This window comes from Salmo salar, chromosome 13 (assembly GCF_965601325.2).
Source record: "Salmo salar chromosome 13, fSalSal1, whole genome shotgun sequence".
In the NCBI taxonomy this organism is placed as follows: Eukaryota; Metazoa; Chordata; class Actinopteri; order Salmoniformes; family Salmonidae; genus Salmo; species Salmo salar.
This window is the reverse complement of record NC_138303.1, coordinates 32,082,489-32,102,607: the sequence shown is the minus strand read 5'-3', so window position 1 is coordinate 32,102,607 and position 20,119 is coordinate 32,082,489. Positions and strand designations below refer to the sequence as shown.

The 20,119-nt window shown below is 42.3% G+C and overlaps 1 protein-coding gene across 3 annotated transcripts; it reads right to left on the bottom strand.

Moving 5' to 3' along the window:
• Positions 1 to 754: 754 nt before the first annotated feature.
• On the bottom strand, positions 755 to 19,017 carry ano11 (anoctamin 11). 3 transcript variants are annotated; one of them, XR_014380027.1, is made up of 9 exons: positions 16,966 to 19,017; positions 16,577 to 16,668; positions 15,189 to 15,285; positions 12,195 to 12,329; positions 6,479 to 6,616; positions 6,007 to 6,103; positions 4,898 to 5,370; positions 4,197 to 4,300; positions 755 to 4,112 (listed from the first exon to the last, which is right to left on the bottom strand). XR_014380027.1 is itself a non-coding variant. In XM_082959992.1 (9 exons), the coding sequence occupies exons 1-8, from the start codon at positions 17,209 to 17,211 to the stop codon at positions 4,919 to 4,921; spliced, it is 987 nt and encodes a 328-aa protein (XP_082816118.1). In that variant the 5' UTR covers positions 17,212 to 19,017; the 3' UTR covers positions 755 to 4,300; positions 4,898 to 4,918. The 3 variants fall into 3 exon arrangements, 1 of the variants encoding a protein (XP_082816118.1); XM_082959992.1 differs by having other exon boundaries at positions 755 to 4,300; positions 4,898 to 4,987; positions 5,258 to 5,370; XR_014380026.1 differs by having other exon boundaries at positions 755 to 4,300.
• Between the last annotated feature and the right edge of the window lie 1,102 nt (positions 19,018 to 20,119).

The window sequence follows — 20,119 nt, the reverse complement described above, 5'->3', positions numbered from 1 at the left end:
CAGGAGTTCCCAGTAAACCAGTGTAATTTCCATTGTTGTCCCTAAAGGCTTTTAATCTACAGACAACACATTCATGGTTGTCAACAACAAGTCAGGATTGTCAACGTCACCAATTCTGCCCTCTACTGGAAAGACTTGAGATGAAATGTAAAACATGCTAAAACAAGGGAGTTTGACTTGCATGGGGGATTGGTATAAATATCCTAATATAAGCATTTGTTGGCAGTGGCTAGTCTAACAAAACTAAAGTGTGGATTGCAGTCACTTCTTTTCCATAGACCGCTGTCAAGCTACGGAATCACATAAGTAAACATTTCAATGAACTATGCCTTAAAGTATATACAACAGCTATACTATATCTACTATAGTGTGTTCCAGTGTGTATTTATGATCACTATTGCCTGCACATAGGATGGCTGGTGTAGCTGGGCGGAGCATAGGCCAGAGTGAAATTAACGTATCCGTTCAGATTGTTGTCAAACTTGTACTGGTAAAGCAGTCGCGGTAAGAAACCTGATGTGAAGGCAATCAAGAAAGCCTGAAAGGGGTAGATTGACATACAAAAGCATTTTAGATGGCACAGTAAATTAAAATGAACAGAAATGATAAAAACACTACATAATATTATAATCCTTTCAATATACTGCTTAAAAGGACATTACAAAATGTAAGTTTATCAGACCAAATATTTCCAGACCAATTTTGGAATTGAAAAAAATACAGCACACGGGTGATGAGGTCATCACTATGCGACTTGATTTTTTAATTTTACCTTTATTTATACAGGTTTTTCCTCATTGAGATAACATCTCTTTTCCAAGAGAGACCTGGTCCAATAGCAGCAGGGGAACAACGTTTCAGACAAAACAACTTACATACACTAAAACAACAGTAAACAAAACTATAAACACACATATAGTACAACATAAACATTTTAAGTTAAAAACACGAGTCTACTGAAAACAGCTGGCCTAAAAACAATTTCACTCTTCTATGATATATACATCGATCAAGAGTTTAAACTCCACCAATGAAACTAGATCATCAAATGTTTAAATGTTCAGGAGAGAATACCAGAACCACGGAGCTAAGTAACAAACTATTTCTACCATGACCTGTTCTAATTTTTGGTACTGTTAAAAGCAAATGAGAATTGGACCGTAATTGATAATTATTTACCGACCTGACAAAAAAAAAAAAAACAGCGATAAAATGGCATTTTACCCAATATGGCCTGATAAATCAGTGTATACCAGTGTTTAAGCCTACGCAAGGTCAATGACGACCAGCCAACAGCGCTGTAGAGATCACAATGATGTGTTAGACATTTTTGATCGGTAATGAACCTGAGGGCTGCATGATATACTGAATCAAGCGCTCTCAGGGTAGTGGTTGAGGCCTGCATATATATATATAAATATAAAAAAACATCACTCAAATCTAAAATCGCCAGTAATGTACATCGTACCAGCTCCTTCCTGGCCTCAAAAGAAAAACAAGCCTTATGCCGGTAATAAAAACCTATTTTCAGCTTGAGCTTCCTTATCAAGTTCTCTACATGCACAGTGAAGCTCAGCTTATCATCAACCCACACACACAAATATTTGTACACTTTAACTTGCTCTATAGTATGTCCAGCCAATGTAGCAATGACATGATTAGTAACATGATTGGCACTTGAAAATACCATGCATTTTGTTTTACCTGAATTTAGAACCAGCTTTAAATCATACAGATTCTGTTGTATGATGTTAAATGATCTTTGGGCATTTTCAAAAGATAAACTATTACCACTTGAATAAAGAACAGTATCATCTGCATAAAAATTAACATTCGCTGTTTCAATAAGATCCCCAATGTTGTTGATATACAAAATGAACAACAGTGGGCCCAAAATAGAACCTTGCGGAACACCTGAGCACACCTCCATGGACTCAGATTTACAACCATCGTACACATTGTGTACGATTTGATAGGTAATTTATAAACCAATCTAGAGCATGACCAGTAATTCCACAACATTTTAACCTTTGCACTAACACAGCATGGTCCACGGTGTCAAAAGCCTTCGACAAATCAATAAAGACACACACACACACACAATGTAACTTCTTTTCAAGAGCACAGTGGATGTGATTTAAAACCTTCAATGTTGCTGAAACAATGCTGTAGCCAGACCTAAAACCTGATTGCATTCTATTTAAGATGTTGTTTTCTTGGAAGTAGGCCTTTAGCTGCCTACTAACTAAAAGACCTTTGACAGTACAGACAATTTTGATATGGGTCGATAGTTGTCAAGTAGCGAAGGATCTCCACCTTTCAGGAGAGACAGTACAAAAGCAGATTTCCATAACTTGGGGATTTCCTTAACATCAAGCGTGAGGTTAAAAATACATGTTAAGGGGGAGGGATTAATTCCATTCGATGCTAGATACATCATGTAAAAAACCTTGAATATCAAACCACTTCCAGTTTCTTTTTGTAATAACACGTGGAGATTCCTTAGGAATTTGACCATCTCTCACACAGGCAATAGCACAGTGATCACTTACGTAATTTGAAAAAATACCAGAAGCATTAAAACGATGAGGAGTATTGGTTAAGATCAAACGAATCAAAGAGGACATCAGAGGATATTTTATATCAACCTCATTACACTGTTGACAGTCCGAGTGAGATTATAGGTATTGCATAGAATTTTGAGTTGATCAGAGTTAGACGTTAACCAGTCCTGATTCAGATCACCCATCAGGACAAACTCAGAATTGACATTCTGTAATAATTCGAAAATACAATCCAGAGAGCCAACAGTAGCAGATGGAGGTCTATAACAACAAGATACAACAATATTTAAAGATGAGCCAAGGTTTAGGTTCAAAGACAGATATTGAAATTGCTTAGGTTTAGTAACAGAAGTCAGAACGACCACCGAGAACTTGTCTTTTACGTATACAGCAACACCACCACCCTTAGATTTACAATCTGTACGAAAAACATTGGAACCATTTATGCTAATATTTTTGTCTGTAACAGATTTTTTTAAGCCAGGTTTCAGAAAGCATAAATACATCAGGGTCGGCAGTTTTTATCCATATATTCACAAAAATCAAGCTTCGGCAGAAGACTCCATATGCAAAAACTTCAGGCTACTCTGACTACTTAATTCGGCAGGGGTAAGAATGTCAGGACCTGGGTTAAACTGCACATTTCCAGACAATAGAAGCAGCAAGATAATGGCTTGATAAGTCTAAATCGGGGGTTACAACATTTGGATTGACAGAGCACTTGAATGAGAATCCATAGTCAGAGTCTTTAACACCACATATTTCAGGAGATGTGTAAAATCCAGAGACATGGTTAATACCAAGAGAACAGTCCTGACATGTAAGCGCAAGAGTCCGATTTCTCCCATATTGTTTAGGAGAAATGTGCATAGTTCTCGCGTGCATTTCCGAAGCAAGCGTGGGGTTTTTCACAATACTCGAGGGAGAAACAATCATATATTTCCTCATTCACAGTGCAACGGGCTCGAAAAGTATCGGCAACATTGTAAAAGCCAAGGGTAGACACCAGCAAAATGAACAACAGAATCATGTTTGTTTATTGCCCTAAAAGTCACTAATCAAATAGCCCAACCGCTGATCAATAAAAAGTCAGCGATGTATGTGTATGATGTAGGCGAACAAAGCTCCAGGGAGAGAGAGAGAGAGAGAGAGTGGCAAGGGCACCTGTACAAGAATGGGAGAGACTGACCAGGGCAGGCGGGGACAAGGCAGGCAGAGAGATCAGTTATCTGGCCAACAGCGCACATGGATTGCATTGTATCGATGTGAAATGGAACCGGTCCAGCAGTTAGCAGTACAGTGATTCTCCCTCAGTCTGGGTCGCACAGAAATGAGGATGACGGATGATGATGACGGAGAGGTGCGACAAGGCCTCCAGGATGTTGAACCACACGCCGATGTTCTGCGCACGCTCGGCCACGGGCCTCCTGTACTCGCACACAAACTTGTGGGCGTCCAGGCACATCTCGGCCCTGTTGTTGAGCAGGGCAAAGAGCGGCGCCAGGGGGAACGCTGTCACAAAGATGGTGATGAAGCCAAACTGGAGCACTGTGGGACAGATGGAGAATGTCAGAGGTTAGCAACCCTACCGAGGAAGGTGAAATGAGGGGTACTCCTCAAACAGGCCCTCACACGCCACCAGTTGATAGTCCTCCTCCCACCGCCGAGGCTCCTGGGATGCCTGCGTTCCGCACACCTTATTCAGCGCCCTCTTCTGTTGCCATGCCTTCACCTTACTGAGGAGAGGAGGACAGGAAGAGAAGAGGACAGGAGAGAAGAGGGGTGTAAGAACAATCAAATTGAGAGGGATTTCTCAGCACCTACAGCAGACAGCACCACCACTATATCTGAGAGCATTGTTCAGCACCTACAGCACCACCACTATAGCTGACAGCATTGTTCAGCACCACCACTATAGCTGAGAGCATTGTTCAGCACCACCACTATAGCTATACTAAAGCCACATTGTACCACCCACAGAGTTCCTATCACTATACAGAGACAGTGCAGACTCTCACACAAGGAAACAACATCAGAGGCAAACACTACAAGCCAAATGTATATGTCCTTAAGCCCAATCTTCATTGTAATGCTATATGGACAACAGAACGGTTGGCTAAAGCAAAGCAGATTGTGCTACCAGGCTATTTACACTCATGCCAAAGGAGTGAGATAAAGGATGACAGAATCAGTGAGGGGCGAATCCTACACTTAAGTCTAATTTCACTTAGTAATCTAATGATGTCAATGTTAGGATAAGTGAAAATTCGACCTAAGTGGAAACTAGGATTTGCCCTCAAGTTAATAGTAGGAGAGTCAGGGAGGAAACCTACGGGATGACAAACTCCTGAACATTACTGTTTCCCCACCACGATGATGAAAAGCTGCTCAGCCAGTTCAATGAGACAACCCCCTAGACCACACTGAAACACACAAAGTAGAGACAAAAATAAATCCACCCAACATAAATATTCTGGTAACGTGAAAAGGTGTGTTCTGTGTATGCAAATATGGGTTGTCATTTCTGAAAACGAAATCTTCATTTCTCATACCAAGCAAGGTACCACAGTGTCCAGGATAACCCACAAACCTGCCATTGGAATTGATACAACTGGTTGGGCCATTTCAGGAGTGTCAAACCAGCCAGATACCAGTAACATCATCCAATAATAAACAGTACCTTCCATTCTCACCTTCCCTTGGAAGAATGCCACATAGAAGGGAGAGGAGTAGAAGTTGACAAACTGGAACACAAACACCTTGAAGGTAAACGCGTCTTCGTACTGGGTCTGTGTTCTGTGCATCTCTGTCCAAACATCCAAAAACAATCAAATCAATCCATAAAAAATCTTTAAACAAATCTTAATCTACGAGAAAGGTAAAAACCTTTGAGGGTAGGAATATACATGAAATGCACAACATTTAACAAAATGTACCTGCTGTACTGTAATGGCATTTGAATCTTGGACAATACACCTTCACTTTCAATATACTGCTGTGTTTAAATAGTCTTCACACTTATTTGATAGACACTGTTTTCTCTTTGAGGCCACTGGGATAGACGCAGACGCTTAATCAAAACCCAAGGAAGTAGATTTCCTGTAGGTAGATGTATTGATTGGTAGTGCATTGGCTGAGGCAGACAGGGATGTGGTTGAGGTCTGTGTTCTTATCCCATTTAGTGAGCTGCAGTGCCAACGCAGTATAAACCTGCCCCATCAGCAGAATCAGGGCCAGATTCACCAAACTGCTGGAGATATTGGCAATGTTCCCTGCCTGAGGGAACACACACAGCAAATTTGAGCTAATGTATCAATCTGAGCTAACGTATCTGCTGGCATTAGCTAAATGGAGGATGTCACCCACTGTCAGGTGTTTTGAAGGGTATTCTGATCCAGTGTCAGCAGTTTTATTCATCAGAGCAGAGTGTATTGTACTGTACCTGAGTGCGCAGCACAACGCTGCCTGTGCGGTACATCATCACTCACTATCCCACGGTACATGATCACTGTCACCAGGAAGATCATCACCACACACAACTGGGGACAGACAAGGGTAGACAGAGGAAAGAGGAGTGAGGTGAATAAGATTAACATTAGTCCAACTACACCTTATCCACATTCAAATACAGTACACTAAAATGGCATCCTTTCTGTATCACTAGGGTGCAACGTTTTCCCTGACTGTGTGGCCTGGCTATGAACAACTTCAGGCTTTCTGCATTAGTCTATAAGGAGGGTTTTGAATGTTAACTGGTCAGGTCACATGATAATGAATAACTGCTCAAAATCTGTTTGTGCCATAACACCAACTCCTTTTGTCATTGTCATGTCAGTGGCAGATCTGGGGTCCGGCTACCCCTGGTGTCAAACACAGAGCAAAGGACACGAAGAGAGTAAAACTCAGTGTCTTACCATGATGATACTGACCATGGAGCCAGTGAGAATGCGGGACAGCCAGGCCTTCTCTGGGAAGTAGGGCTCTTTCACTCCCGTCACTGGGTTGTGCTCCATAGCCGGAGCCATGGCCGCAAACTCAGGCCGCGGACGCTTCTAGATACAAAAACATGCCATGCACCATACAGTGGCGTCTGAAATGATTGACACCATTGATAAAGATTAGCAAAAGTGACTATATAAAATAAATAATTCAAATACCAAGCTATAATGGATGCACCAAATGTATTTCAAAATTTAATTATTTTATACTAATACAATTTCTCAGAGAAATATATTTTTTTAACAATACCTTTTTCCTCAAAAATGTACAGGTCAAAATTATAGACACCCCTAAAGATTCTTATAAAGTGGTCAAAATTGTTGTATTTGGTCCCACATTCCTAGCATGCAATGTGACTCTCCAAACCTGTTGGAGGCATTTGCAGTACGTTTTGGTTGTATTTGAGATTATTTTGTGCCCAATAGAAATGGTAAATAATGTATTGTGTCATTTTAGAGTCACTTTTGTTGTAAATAAGAATACTTTATGAGCACTACTACATTAATGTGGATGCTAGCATGATTACGGATAATCCTGAATAAATTGTGAATAATGATGAGTGAGAAAGTTAGAGGGTCAAAGATCACACCCCAAAGACATGCTAACCTCTCACTACCAATAACAGGGGAGGTTCTCATCTCTTGGGGGTATGATCTTTTGACCCTCTCATTATTCACAATTTATTCAGGATGATCCATAATCATGGTAGCATCCACATTCTCATTTCCAATAAAACTTACTCCAAAATGACACGATACACTATTTACCATTAATTTCTATTGAGCACAAAATAATCTGAAACAACCAAAACTAACTGAAAATGTATCCAACAAGTTTGGAGAGTCACAAGGTTTTTGTAGTCATTGCTTTCTGGGAATATGGGACCAAATACTAAACTTTTGACTAGTTCTATATGAATCTTTAGGGGTGTCAATCATTTGACCCCTACCTTTTTGAGAAAAAAGTATTACATGTTAAACAAAGTCTATTTCTCTGAGTAGTTGTATTAGTAAGAAATCATTTAATTTCCCAAATGATTTTAGCATACAATATTCTGTAGCTCAGTATTTGAATTATTTATTTTATACAGTCATTATTGCTCATCTTTATCAAGAGTGTCAATAATTTCGACCCCACTGTATGGAAGCACAGCAGTCGTCTCCATATCTGTGAACTGCAGCATACTATAGTAAAACTTAAAAATGTGGCCTTGTTACAGAACTGGATTATACTGTATGTGACCAGTTATTTGAAATGAGGTTCAAAAAAAAAAAAAATGTATTTCACCTTTATTTAACCAGGTAGGCCAGCTGAGAACAAGATCTAATTTACAACTGCGACCTCACCAAGACAAAGCAAAGCAGTGCGACACAAACACAGTTACAAATAGAATAAACAAACGTACAGTCAATAACACAATAGGAAAAAAAAGAATCTATATACAGTGTGTGCAAATGAGGTAAGATTAGGGAGGTAAGGCAATAAATAGGCCGTAGTGGCGAAGTAACTACAATTTAGCAATTTAACACTGGAGCGATAGATGTGCAGAAGATGAATGTGCAAGTAGAGATACTGGGGTACAAAGTAGCAAAAAAATATAAAAAATTATTTAAAAAAAAACAATATGGGGATGAGGTAGTTGGATGGGCTATTTACAGATGGGCTATGTACAGATGCAGTGATCTGTGAGCTGCTCTGACAGCTGATGCTAAAGTTAGTAAGGGAGATATGAGTCTCCAGCTTCAGTGATTTTTGCAATTCGTTCCAGTCATTGGCAGCAGAAAACTGGAAGGAAAGGCGGCCAAAGAGGAATAGGTTTTGGGGGTGACTAGTGAAATATACCTGCTGGAGAGCGTGCTACGGGTGGGTGCTGCTATGGTGACCAGTGAGCTGAGATAAGGCGGAGCTTTACCTAGCAAAGACTTATAGATGACCTGGAGCCAGTGGGTTTGGCAACGAATATGAAGCGAGGGCCAGCCAAAGGGTAGTATATGAGGCTTTGGTGACAAAACGGATGGCACTGTGATAGACTGCATACAAGTTGCTGAGTAGAGCGTTGGGAGGCTATTTTATAAATGACATCGCCGAAGTCAAGGATCGGTAGGATAGTCAGTTTTACGAGGGTATGTTTGGCAGCATGAGTGAAGGATGCTTTGTTGCGAAATAGGAAGCTGATTCCAGATTTGATTTTGGATTGGAGATGCTTAATGTGAGTCTGGAAGGAGAGCTTACAGTCTAACCAGACACCTAGGTATTTGTAATTGTCCACATGTTCTAAGTCAGAACCGTCCAGAGTAGTGATGCTGGACGGGTGGGCAGCGATCGGTTGAAGAGCATGCATTTAGTTTTACTTGCATTTAAGAGCAGTTGGAGGCCACAGAAGGAGAGTTGTATGGCACTGAAGCTCGTCTGGAGGTTAGTTAACACAGTGTCCAAAGAAGGGCCAGAAGTATACAGAATGGTGTCGTCTGCGTAGAGGTGGATCAGAGACTCACCAGCAGCAAGAACGACATCATTCATGTATACAGAGAAAAGAGTCGGCCCGATTATTGAACCCTGCCCGGACAACAGGCCCTCTAATTTGACACACTGAACTCAGTCTGAACTCAGTCTGAGAAGTAGTTGGTGAACCAGGCGAGGCAGTAGTTTGAGAAACCAAGGCTGTTGAGAAAGCCTTGGCCAGGTTGATGAATACGGCTGCACAGTATTGTCTATTATCTATGGCGGCTATGATATCGTTTAGGACCTTGAGCGTGGCTGAGTTGTACCCATGACCAGCTCGGAAACCAGATTGCATAGCGGAGAAGGTACGGTGGGATTCGAAATGGTCGGTGATCTGTTTGTTAACTTGGCTTTCAAAGACCTTAGAAAGGCAGGGTAGAATAGATATAGGTCTGTAACAGTTTGGGTCTAGAGTGTCTCCCCCTTTGAAGAGGGGGATGACCGCGGCAGCTTTCCAATCTTTGGGAATCTCAGACGATACGAAAGAGAGGTTGAACAGGCTAGTAATAGGGGTTGCAACAATTACGCCGGATAATTTTAGAAAGAGAGGGTCCAGGTTGTCTAGCCCAGCTGATTTGTAGGGGTCTAGATTTTGCAACTCTTTCAGAGATCAGCTATCTGGATTTGGGTGACGGAGAAATGGGGGAGGTTTGGGCATGTTGCTGTGGGGGGGTGCAGGGCTGTTGACCAGGGTAGGGGTAGCCAGGTGGAAAGCATGGCCAGCCGTAGAAAAACACTTATTGAAATTTTCAATTATCGTGGATTTATCGGTGGTGACAGTGTTTCCTAGCCTCAGTGCAGTGGGCACCTGGGAGGAGGTGCTCTTATTCTCCATGGACTTTAGTGTCCCAGAAACTTTCGGAGTTTGTGCTACAGGATGCAAATTTCTGTTTGAAAAAGCTAGCCTTTGTTTTCCTAACTGCCTGTGTATATTGGTTCCTAACTTCCCTGAAAAGTTGTATATCACGGGGGCTATTCGATGCTAATGCAGTACGCCACAGGATGTTTTTGTGCTGGTCAAGGGCAGTCAGTTCTGGAGTGAACCAAGGGCTATATCTGTTCCTAGTTCCACATTTTTTGAATGGGGCATGCTTATTTAAGATGGTGAGGAAAGCACTTTTAAAGAATAACCAGGCATCCTCTACTGACGGAATGAGGTCAATATCCTTCCAGGATACCCGGGCCAGGTCGATTAGAAAGGCCTGCTCGCTGAAGTGTTTTAGGGAGCGTTTGACAGTGATGAGGGGTGGTCGCTTGACCGCAGACCCATTACGGACACAGGCAATGATCACTGAGATCCTGGTTGAAGACAGCAGAGGTTTATTTAGAGGGCAGGTTGGTCAGGATGATATCTATGAGGGTGCCTGTGCTTACAGATTTGGGGTTATACCTGGTAGGTTCATTGATAATTTGTGTGAGATTGAGGGCATCTATCTTAGATTGTAGGACAGCCGGGGTGTTAAGCATATCCCAGTTTAGGTCACCTAACAGTACGAACTCTGAAGATAGATGGGGGGGGGGGCAATCAATTCACATATAGTGTCCAGGGCACAGCTGGGGGCAGAAGGTGGTCTATAACAAGCGGCAACGGTGAGAGACTTGTTTCTGGAAAGGTGGATTTATAGAAGTAGAAGCTCGAATTGTTTGGGCACAGACCTGGATAGTATGACAGAACTCTGCAGGCTGTCTCTGCAGTAGATTGCAACACCGCCCCCTTTGGCAGTTCTATCTTGTCGGAAAGTGTTAATAGTTAGGGATGGAAATGTCAGTATTTTTTGTGGCCTTCCTAAGCCAGGATTCAGACACGGCTAGGACATCCGGGTTGGCAGAGTGTGCTAAAGCAGTGAGTAAAACAAACTTAGGGAGGAGGCTTCTAATGTTAACATGCATGAAACCAAGGCTTTTACGGTTACAGAAATCAACAAATGAGAGCGCCTGGGGAATGGGAGTGGAGCTAGGTGCTGCAGGGCCTGGATTAACCTCTACATCACCAGAGGAACAGAGGAGAAGTAGGATAAGGGTACGGCTAAAGGCTATAAGGACTAAAAGGTACAGGTTTCTGGGCGTGGAAGAATAGATTCAAGGCATAATGTACAGACAAGGATATAGTAGGATGTGAATACAGTGGAGGTAAACCTAGGCATTGCGTGACGATGAGAGAGGTTTTGTCTCTAGAGACATCATTTAGACCAGGTGAGGTCACCGCATGTGTGGGAGTTGAAACAAAAGGGCTAGCTAAGGTAAAATGGCGCCGGAAGAAATGGCAGTAAAAGGGTCCAGGCCAATTGGCAAAATAGGTATTGTAAGAAATTGGCTGATGTTCCTCTTCAGCTCTGCCCTAGAAAGCTAGTGGGCCGCGGCTAGCAGGCTAGTGGATAGGCCTTCAGGGGACGTCGCGACGGAGGAGCCTGTTGACACCCCTTGGGCGGATTACGTCGGCAGACCAGTCGTGTTGGATTGGCAGGGCTCCGTGTAGGCAGTAAATGGGTCCAGGCCAATTGGCAAAATAGGTATTGTAGCCCGAGAAATTGGCTAATGGTCCTCTTCAGCTAGCAGTCCGATATGCTCTAGATGGCTAGCGGGCCACGGCTAGCGGATAGGCCTTCAGGGAACGTCGCGACGGAGGAGCCTGTTGACACCCCTCGGGCGGATTACGCCGGTAGACCAGTCATGGTGTAATCGGCAGGGCTCCATGTCGGCAGTAAAAGGGGTCCGGGCCAATTGGCAAAATATGTATTGTAGCCAAAGGAGTGGCTGATGGACCTCTTAAGCTAGCCGGGGGCTGGGCCTAGCATGAGTTTAGTTCCAGGCTCACTAGTGCTTGCTTCGGGACAGAGACGTTAGCCAGGGGGGTAGCCACTCAGATAGCAGCTAGCTAGCTGCGATGATCCAGGTGAAAAGGTTCAGAGCTTGCGGTAGGAAACTGGAGATGGAGAAAGAGCAGTCCGGTAAGCTCTGGGTTGAAAAGTGCTGTGCAGACTGGCAGGAGTTGACCAGGCTAAGGTTAGCTGATGACCGCTAGCCGTTGAGCTCTGTTTTTACAGTATGTACGGTAACACATCACAGAATTACAAAAGTATAGAATTGAAATAAATGAAAGTCCTTTAATGAATTGGCTCTAATCCAGACCTCCTCCTCTTGGAAGTCCATGCAGTTCCAGTGGTGAGCCAGGGTGGCCATCCAGTACTCCAGGAAGGTGACTGCCCAGAACGACATGAACACACTGAAGAAGAGTGTCCCGGGGTGGTCAAACAGGTAGCCCACCTGCCAACACAGACACACCACATGTATTTACATGTTTTATTTTACCAGGTAAGTTGACTGAGAACACATTCTAATTTAAAGCAACGACCTGTGGAATAGTTACAGAGGAGAGGAGGGCGGATGAATGAGCCAATTGGAAGCTGGGGATGATTAGGTGGCCCTGATGGTATGAGGGTCAGATTTGGAATTTAGCCAGGACACCGGGGTTAACACCCCTCCTCTTACGATAAGTGCCATGGGATCTTTAGTGACCAGAGACGGCACCCTACACACAACGACCTGCCATCTATGGATTTATTAGCGGGACAGCTAAAATAAAATATCCATAACGATTGTTCATTAATGTGATAAAAGCAACACATTTGGCAGAGGTGAATGTATGTATTCTGAAAAGATTTAGATAAGCACATCAGACAGTGTCATATCTTGTTACTTCCTATTAAATGTAGCTTGTTTGAGTTGGGTTGATGCATCTGAACATTAGGAGCTTACTTCCTAAACTGGATTACATCAAAATCTGGGCTATGCAGATGAATCCGGACATTCTGGTATTGACTGAAACTTGGATCTCTGGGGACATTCTGAACTCTGATATTTTATATTGAGTGTTATGTGTTCAGAGCTGACAAACATTTCACTGTCTCTATAGTGAAAACTATTTCCCTTCCCCAAATAGTTTTGCTGCTATATTTAAACCTTTGTCTGGGGAAAAAAAAATAAAAAATCGAACTGTTATAGGGGTCTACCATCCTCCCTCCGCTAACCTTTATGCACTCGAGGAGTTAACAAGTTTATTAAATCAGAAGTTATTATCCTGGGTGACCTAAATTATGATTGTCTGTCTGAAGCCTGAAAATCCCAATCTAAACCTAACCCAGCTGGTGACTAAGCCTACACGGCCCAACCCTAAAGATCCTTCAAAGTCAACTCTGATTGATCTTATCCTAACGAATACACCAGAGAAATATGTTTCTACTGGTGTCTTCACCCAAGACATTAATGATTATTGCCCAGTTGTTTGTGTCAGAGATGTGAAAACACAAAAAAAAAAACGAAGCCTTGTCACATCAAAAAGAGGAATTTAAAAACTTAAGTGAACAGGCTTTTTTAAGTGAACATTATCTTTATTCTAGTGACCTTGATTGTCTTTCAGCTATCCCTGAACCTGATTTAGCTTTGAGCCTTTTTTCAGATGTATTCAATACTATTTTTGGATAATCATGCTCCCTTCAAAAAATGAAGGGTTAAAAGTAGATGGAATGACTGGTACACTTTAGAATTATCAGAAGTCATTCATAAAAGAGACGATGCTTGGGTCAAGGTCAGGAACAGAAGCTTAGGCCTGAACTGGCATGCTTTAAGCAACTGAGGAATCATTGTGTAAGACAAATCATAAAGTCTAAATCTGATTAAGTAACCGGTCTTTCGGATTGTAATGGGAACCCTGCTAAATTCTGGAAAACTGTCAAATTCCTGATGGGTTTTACTTCCTCCTCTCTGCCACAACAAATTAGTTGGCATCATTACGGAAAGAATGCAATCAATTGAGGCATTGTAAGAACTTCTAAGCCTATTCACAATGATAGTGTACCACTTTTTGGGACCTACTATCTTCACCATTTAAACACCATTGGTCAATTTGTTAAATATTGTAAACTTAATCTATGCGCGGATGATACTATTATGTATGCTATTGCCCCGATTGTTGATCGGGATGTGTCAAAACTACAGTCTGTCACGCCACCATTATTTCGCACACCTGCCTTTCCACGTCACTCGCATCAGCGTATTATTGGACTCACCTGGACTCAATCACCTGTTTATTACCTCCCCTATATGTCAGTTCCCCATCTCTGTTCCCCGCTGCTGCATTGATTGTCGAATGTCGTTGTTTTGCCCGTGTGCTGATGCTGTGCCTGTCTTGTTTCATGTCTGTTCTTCATTAAATGTTAACTCCCCGTACCTGCTTCTCGTCTCTGGCGTCGGTCCTTACACAGTCAGATTTTAAAGCTATGCAGGAATCCCTTTTTGATTTAAAACTTGTGCTTAATACAGGCAAAACAAAATACATGTTGTTTTCAAACTCTCGTAAGAATGTTAAAGATTAACTACATTACTACTAGCCATTAGATGGTTCTCCAATCGAACGTGTTTCCGTAAATATAAATACTATAGGCATTTGGATCGATATGGATTTGACATTTATAAAACATAGATGAGCTGGTTAAGAAGCTAAGATTTAAAGTTGTTATTTTTCTACAGAAACAGATTGTGCCTTTCTCTAAGCAGTAGGAAGCAGATTATTCAGTCAACCTTTTTATCTGTTCTTGATTATGGTGATATTATTTATTAAAGTGCAGCTGCTTAAACCTTTGGATGCCATCTACCATAGTACCCTTGGTTTTCTTGACAGGTGACAGTTTTGATCCTCATCACTGCATCCTGTATCAAAAGGTTGGCTGGACTTCCCTAAAGACCCGTAGATCTCTACATTACTCCCTTTTTGTTTACTAGGCCCTCCCTACTTCATAAACTTCAGTCTTATCTAACTTTGCTGTTGAAGTATAGACACCCGAGTTGCGTAACCCGTTCACGGGATTGGATAAATCGAGGTTCCTTGGGTCTCCACCAAGCTAGGTAGATCTGCTTTTAGTTTTAATGCACCGTATTCCTGGAACAAATTCTAAATACATTACATCTTGATGTTCTGGTTCCGCTTGGGTAATTTAAAGTATTGATTGGGGACTTATTTGTGGAGGAATGTAACCGTTTTTCTGGGTGATTTGATGTTTTATATATAGTTAGGGCATATACAGGGCACATTTGTAAAGGAGACCTAGGTCTAAATATAAACAGTACCTTAGCCATGGGGCAGATATCAGACATGTTCCAGGGCTTGCAGGTCTTACATAGAGGACACACCAGGTAGCTGTTCCCACTGCTACAGATCTCCTTGCTGTGGACAGTCAGGCACAGAATCACATACACATAATTCACCACTCAAAAGTAGTGAAATGAGTGCGATTTCAGACACATTTGAATTATTATTATCCCTTGATTGCTTGCTACAGAGTACATCACCAGAGGCTCTCTGGCTTTTATACAGTGATTGATATTTCTAATCCACATGAAGAGTTACACTAATGTCTTTGGGCCTGTAAGAGACCAATGCTTTTCTTCCTTCGCTCTGTTATTGGATCTTTAGACTCCCTATCTTTATGGCCTGGTAAATCGACTGAGTCTACACCAAGCCATCAAACACTGGTCCTGAGAAAGTATTCTCTCGTGGACAGATTCTGAGTGTAAACAAACGCTGAGAAAACAAGTGACAAAGTTATGCACACATTTTACTACTGGGTAACGGAGATTACTGAGAAAACAATGGTCAGCAGTTGCCATGGAAACACATTGGAGACACAGGGAACATTGACAAGACATGGTAGCTCAGTTAGAAGAGCATGTTGTTTAAAACGCACGGGTAGTGGGTTCGATACCTGGGATCGCCCATACGTAAAATGTATGCACGCATTACTTTGGATAAAAGTGTCTGCTAAATGGCATATAGTATATTATTATTTTCCCCCTGACACACGCATAGACGGACACACAAGCATGCGCACGCGCACACACACACGCTTTCACTCTCTCTCACACACACACGCCTTACTTTCTGGTTGAGGTTTGATGGTCAAACAGTGGGTGCGTTAGAGCGCATAGTTTGAGTGTTGCGGGGAGGCTAAAGCATGTGTTCATATTCCTGTGTTGTATTGAAGTTTAAAACATGGTTTACCACTATGATTGATGTGTGGATATGTATCATGTGTAATATATTTCCTAAATGTTTTGGTTTACCTTTTTCATGCCTTTATTGAAGTTAATTGTCAATTATGTAATTTGTATAGTTTGTGATGCATTCTGGGTGATGTTGCTATAAGAAGACACACACACACAGCGAAGCAATACATTATGTCTTAAGACTGGTACAGGCAGCCTGCGTAACTAAATTGAGCCTGTACATTTGCAGAGCTCTAGACTACGACTTACACTAGGCCACTCTGTTGCTCAAATTATACTGTAATTATATTGTAATAACACCCCTTTGAGTGATCTTTTGGTCTCGATTTGTAGTAAAGATAATTATAATAAGAGCTCTATACTGTACAGTTTTCAAACCATGAACCTTGATTACAGGCAAAGAAATGAATGTGTTAGAAAAGCATTGTAAGTGATGGAGTTTCAGGACTCACGCAGGAGTGTTGGTGCCCATGGACATGACTCCTGACACAAAGACAAAAGGTCCCCACCACCACCGCTGGGAGCAGCCAGGCTGTGTAGAAGCCTACAGAGAGGACCAGAGAGACAAAAACCTCTCTCTCACAACACAGTGGGGAATTCTCACAAAACTGTACTGTTGTGGTAAATTGACCACATATCTTAACAAAAATGGACATGGTATAAGAGAGAATATATATTGTAGCATTAATTTAATGAAGTCTTCTTGAGTATGATGTGTAAATCTCAGATTTTTGGATGTGTTCAGTTTCATGAACGCCCTCACCAACAAGTGTAACCATATAAACAGTACAGAATTAAAATATGGTATTGTATCAGATGTACTATGAAGAATTCTGCTTACCCAGCCAGACAAAGTGAAAGGCCATCTTCTCTCCAAAGTATTCTCTGATGTGGTCCAGTGGCTGGTAGTTGTACCACTTAGAGCAGCGGGCCCAATACTGGAACAAGACTTGCCTCTGGTTGAGCTCATCTGGACACATCTCATACTCTGGCAGCTCAAAGGGGCCCTGAGAAACACACACACGTACGCATCCACGCATGCACACATACAAACACACTTGCCGCACACACAAACATGCAAGATCATGCATAAAGGACTCTCAGACAGGAGAAACAAGATTCTCTTTTCTGATGAAACCCAGATTGAACTCTTTGGCCTGAATGCCAACCATCACATCTGGAAGAAACCTGGCACCATCCCTATGGTAAAGCATGGTGGTGGCAGCATCATGCTGTGGGGATGTTTTTCAGTGGCAGGGACTGGGAGACTAGTCAGGATCGAGAGAAAGATTAACAAAGCAAAATATAGAGATCCTTGATGAAAACCTGCTAAAGAGCCGTATCGCGTGTTCCCTCTCCGGCCTCTAGGTCACCAGGCTGCTCGTTATGGCGCACACCGGTCACCATCATTACGCGCAGATGCGCTTCATCAGACTCACCTGGACTCAATCACTTCTATATATGTGTCACTCCCTTTGGTTCCTTTCCCAGGTGTTATTGTTTCTGTTGCTGTGTCATGTCTGTGCGTTGTTCGTGTTTCTTATTTTGTATTATGCTGTGTTTATTTATTAAAACACTCACTCCCTGAACTTGCTTCCGACTCTCAGCGCACATTGTTACAAGAGCGCTCAGGACCTCAGACTGGGTCGAAGGTTCACCTTCCAACAGGACAACAACCCTAAGCACACAGGCAAGACAACACAGGAGTGGCTTCGGGACAAGTCTCTGAAAGTCCTTGAGTGGCCCAGCCAGAGCCCGATCGAACATCTCTGGAGAGACCTGAAAATAGCTGTGCAGCGACGCTCCCCCTCCAACCGAACACAGCTTGAGAGGATCTGCAAAGAATGGGAGAAACTCCCCAAATACAGGTCTGCCAAGCTTGTAGCGTCACACCCAAGAAGACTCAAGGCTGTAATCGCTGCCAAAGGTGCTTCAACAAAGTACTGAGTAAACGGTCTTAATACTTATGTAAATGTTATCCGTTTATTTTTAATACCTTTTCTAAATTTTCTAAAAACCTGTTTTCGTTTTGTCATTATGGGGTATTGTGTGTACCGTAAATTCCGGACTATAAGCCGCAACTTTTTCCCCAGGCTTTGAACCTCGCGGCTTAAACAATGACGCGGCTAATATATGGATTTTTCCCGCTTTCAATTTGTTTTTTTCCCAAAAAAAAAATCACATTCTGTGACATGCTCAGTTTTTTGGCGGCATGAAGCTTTCATTAGACCAATGAAATTGCCGAACGGGTTAAGGTCAAAAAATTTTTGGTTTACTGTTTAGATTAAATCGAGTGCTCTCAAACTTCATCATTCTGATTACGGTAGTCATTTTGTCACCCTCATCATGGCAAACACATGAAGAAATGCATATGATGCAGCTTTCAAGTTGAAGGCGATTGATCTGGCTGTTGGAAAAGGAAATAGGGCTGCTGCACGGGAGCTTGGTCTTAATGAGTCGATGATAAGACATTGGAAACAGCAGCGTGAGGAATTGACTCAGTGCAAAAAGACAACTAAAGCTTACTGCTAATTTACTTTTGATTTTTTTTACAAGCCGTGTTTCGTTAAAGCCTATTTATTTTTGTTACAAGCTGTGTTTCGTTAAAGCCTGTGTAAAGTAATTTTTTTTCAATGTACCGGTAGGCACCTGCGGCTTATAGACATGTACAGCTTATTTATGTTCAAAATAAAAATAAAATAAAAATGCGCTTAATAGTCCAGATTGATGAGGGGAAAAAATTATTGTATCCATTTTAGAATAAGGCTATAACAAGATGTGGAAAAAGTAAAGGTGTCTGAATACTTTCTGAAGGCACTGTAGGTAGGCCTATATACAGTGGGGGGAAAAAAGTATTTGATCCCCTGCTGATTTTGTACATTTGCCCACTTAAAGAAATGACCAGTCTATAATTTTAATAGTAGGTTTATTTGAACAGTGAGAGACAGAATAACAAAATAATCCAGAAAAACGCATGTCAAAAATGTTATAAAATGACTTGCATTTTAATGAGGGAAATAAGTATTTGACCCTTCTGCAAAACGTGACTTAGTACTTGGTGGCAAAACCCTTGTTGGCAATCACAGAGGTCAGACGTTTCTTGTAGTTGGCCACCAGGTTTGCACACATCTCAGGAGGGATTTTGTCCCACTCCTCTTTGCAGATCTTCCAAGTCATTAAGGTTGAGGCTGACGTTTGGCAACTCGAACCTTCAGCTCCTTCCACAGATTTTCTATGGGATTAAGGTCTGGAGACTGGCTAGGCCACTCCAGGACCTTAATGTGCTTCTTCTTGAGCCACTCCTTTGTTGCCTTGGCCATGTGTTTTGGGTCATTGTCATGCTGGAATACCCATCCATGACCCATTTTCAATGCCCTAGCTGAGGGAAGGAGGTTCTCACCCAAGATTTGATGGTACATGGCCCCGTCCATCGTCCCTTTGATGCGGTGAAGTTGTCCTGTCCCCTTAGCTGAAAAACACCCCCAAAGCATAATGTTTCCACCTCCATGTTTGACGGTGGAGATGGTGTTCTTGGGGTCATAGGCAGCATTCCTCCTCCTCCAAACACGGCGAGTTGAGTTGATGTCAAAGAGCTCCATTTTGGTCTCATCTGATCACAACACTTTCACCAGTTGTCCTCCGAGTCATTCAGATGTTCATTGGCAAACTTCAGACAGGCATGTATATGTATTCTTGAGCAGGGGGACCTTGTGGGCGCTGCAGGATTTCAGTCCTTCACGGCGTAGTGTGTTACCAATTGTTTTCTTGGTGACTATGGTCCCAGCTGCCTTGAGATCATTTTTAAGATCCTCCCGTGTAGTTCTGGGCTGATTCCTCACCGTTCTCATGATCATTGCAACTCCACGAGGTGAGATCTTGCATGGAGCCCCAGGCCGAGGGAGATTGACAGTTCTTTTGTGTTTCTTCCATTTGCGAATAATCGCACCAAATGTTGTCACCTTCTCACCAAGCTGCTTGGCGATGGTCTTGTAGCC

Excerpts from the sequence above, each read along its gene's own strand:
- ano11 (XM_082959992.1), bottom strand. The coding sequence starts at position 17,211 with ATGATCTTGCATGTTTGTGTGTGCGGCAAGTGTGTTTGTATGTGTGCA. Across the intron at positions 12,330-15,188 it reads ATATCTGCCCCATGGCTAAG|GTGGGCTACCTGTTTGACCA; the intron begins GTACTGTTTATA and ends CTGTGTTGGCAG. Across the intron at positions 6,104-6,478 it reads CCATGGTCAGTATCATCATG|TTGTGTGTGGTGATGATCTT; the intron begins GTAAGACACTGA and ends GTCTGTCCCCAG.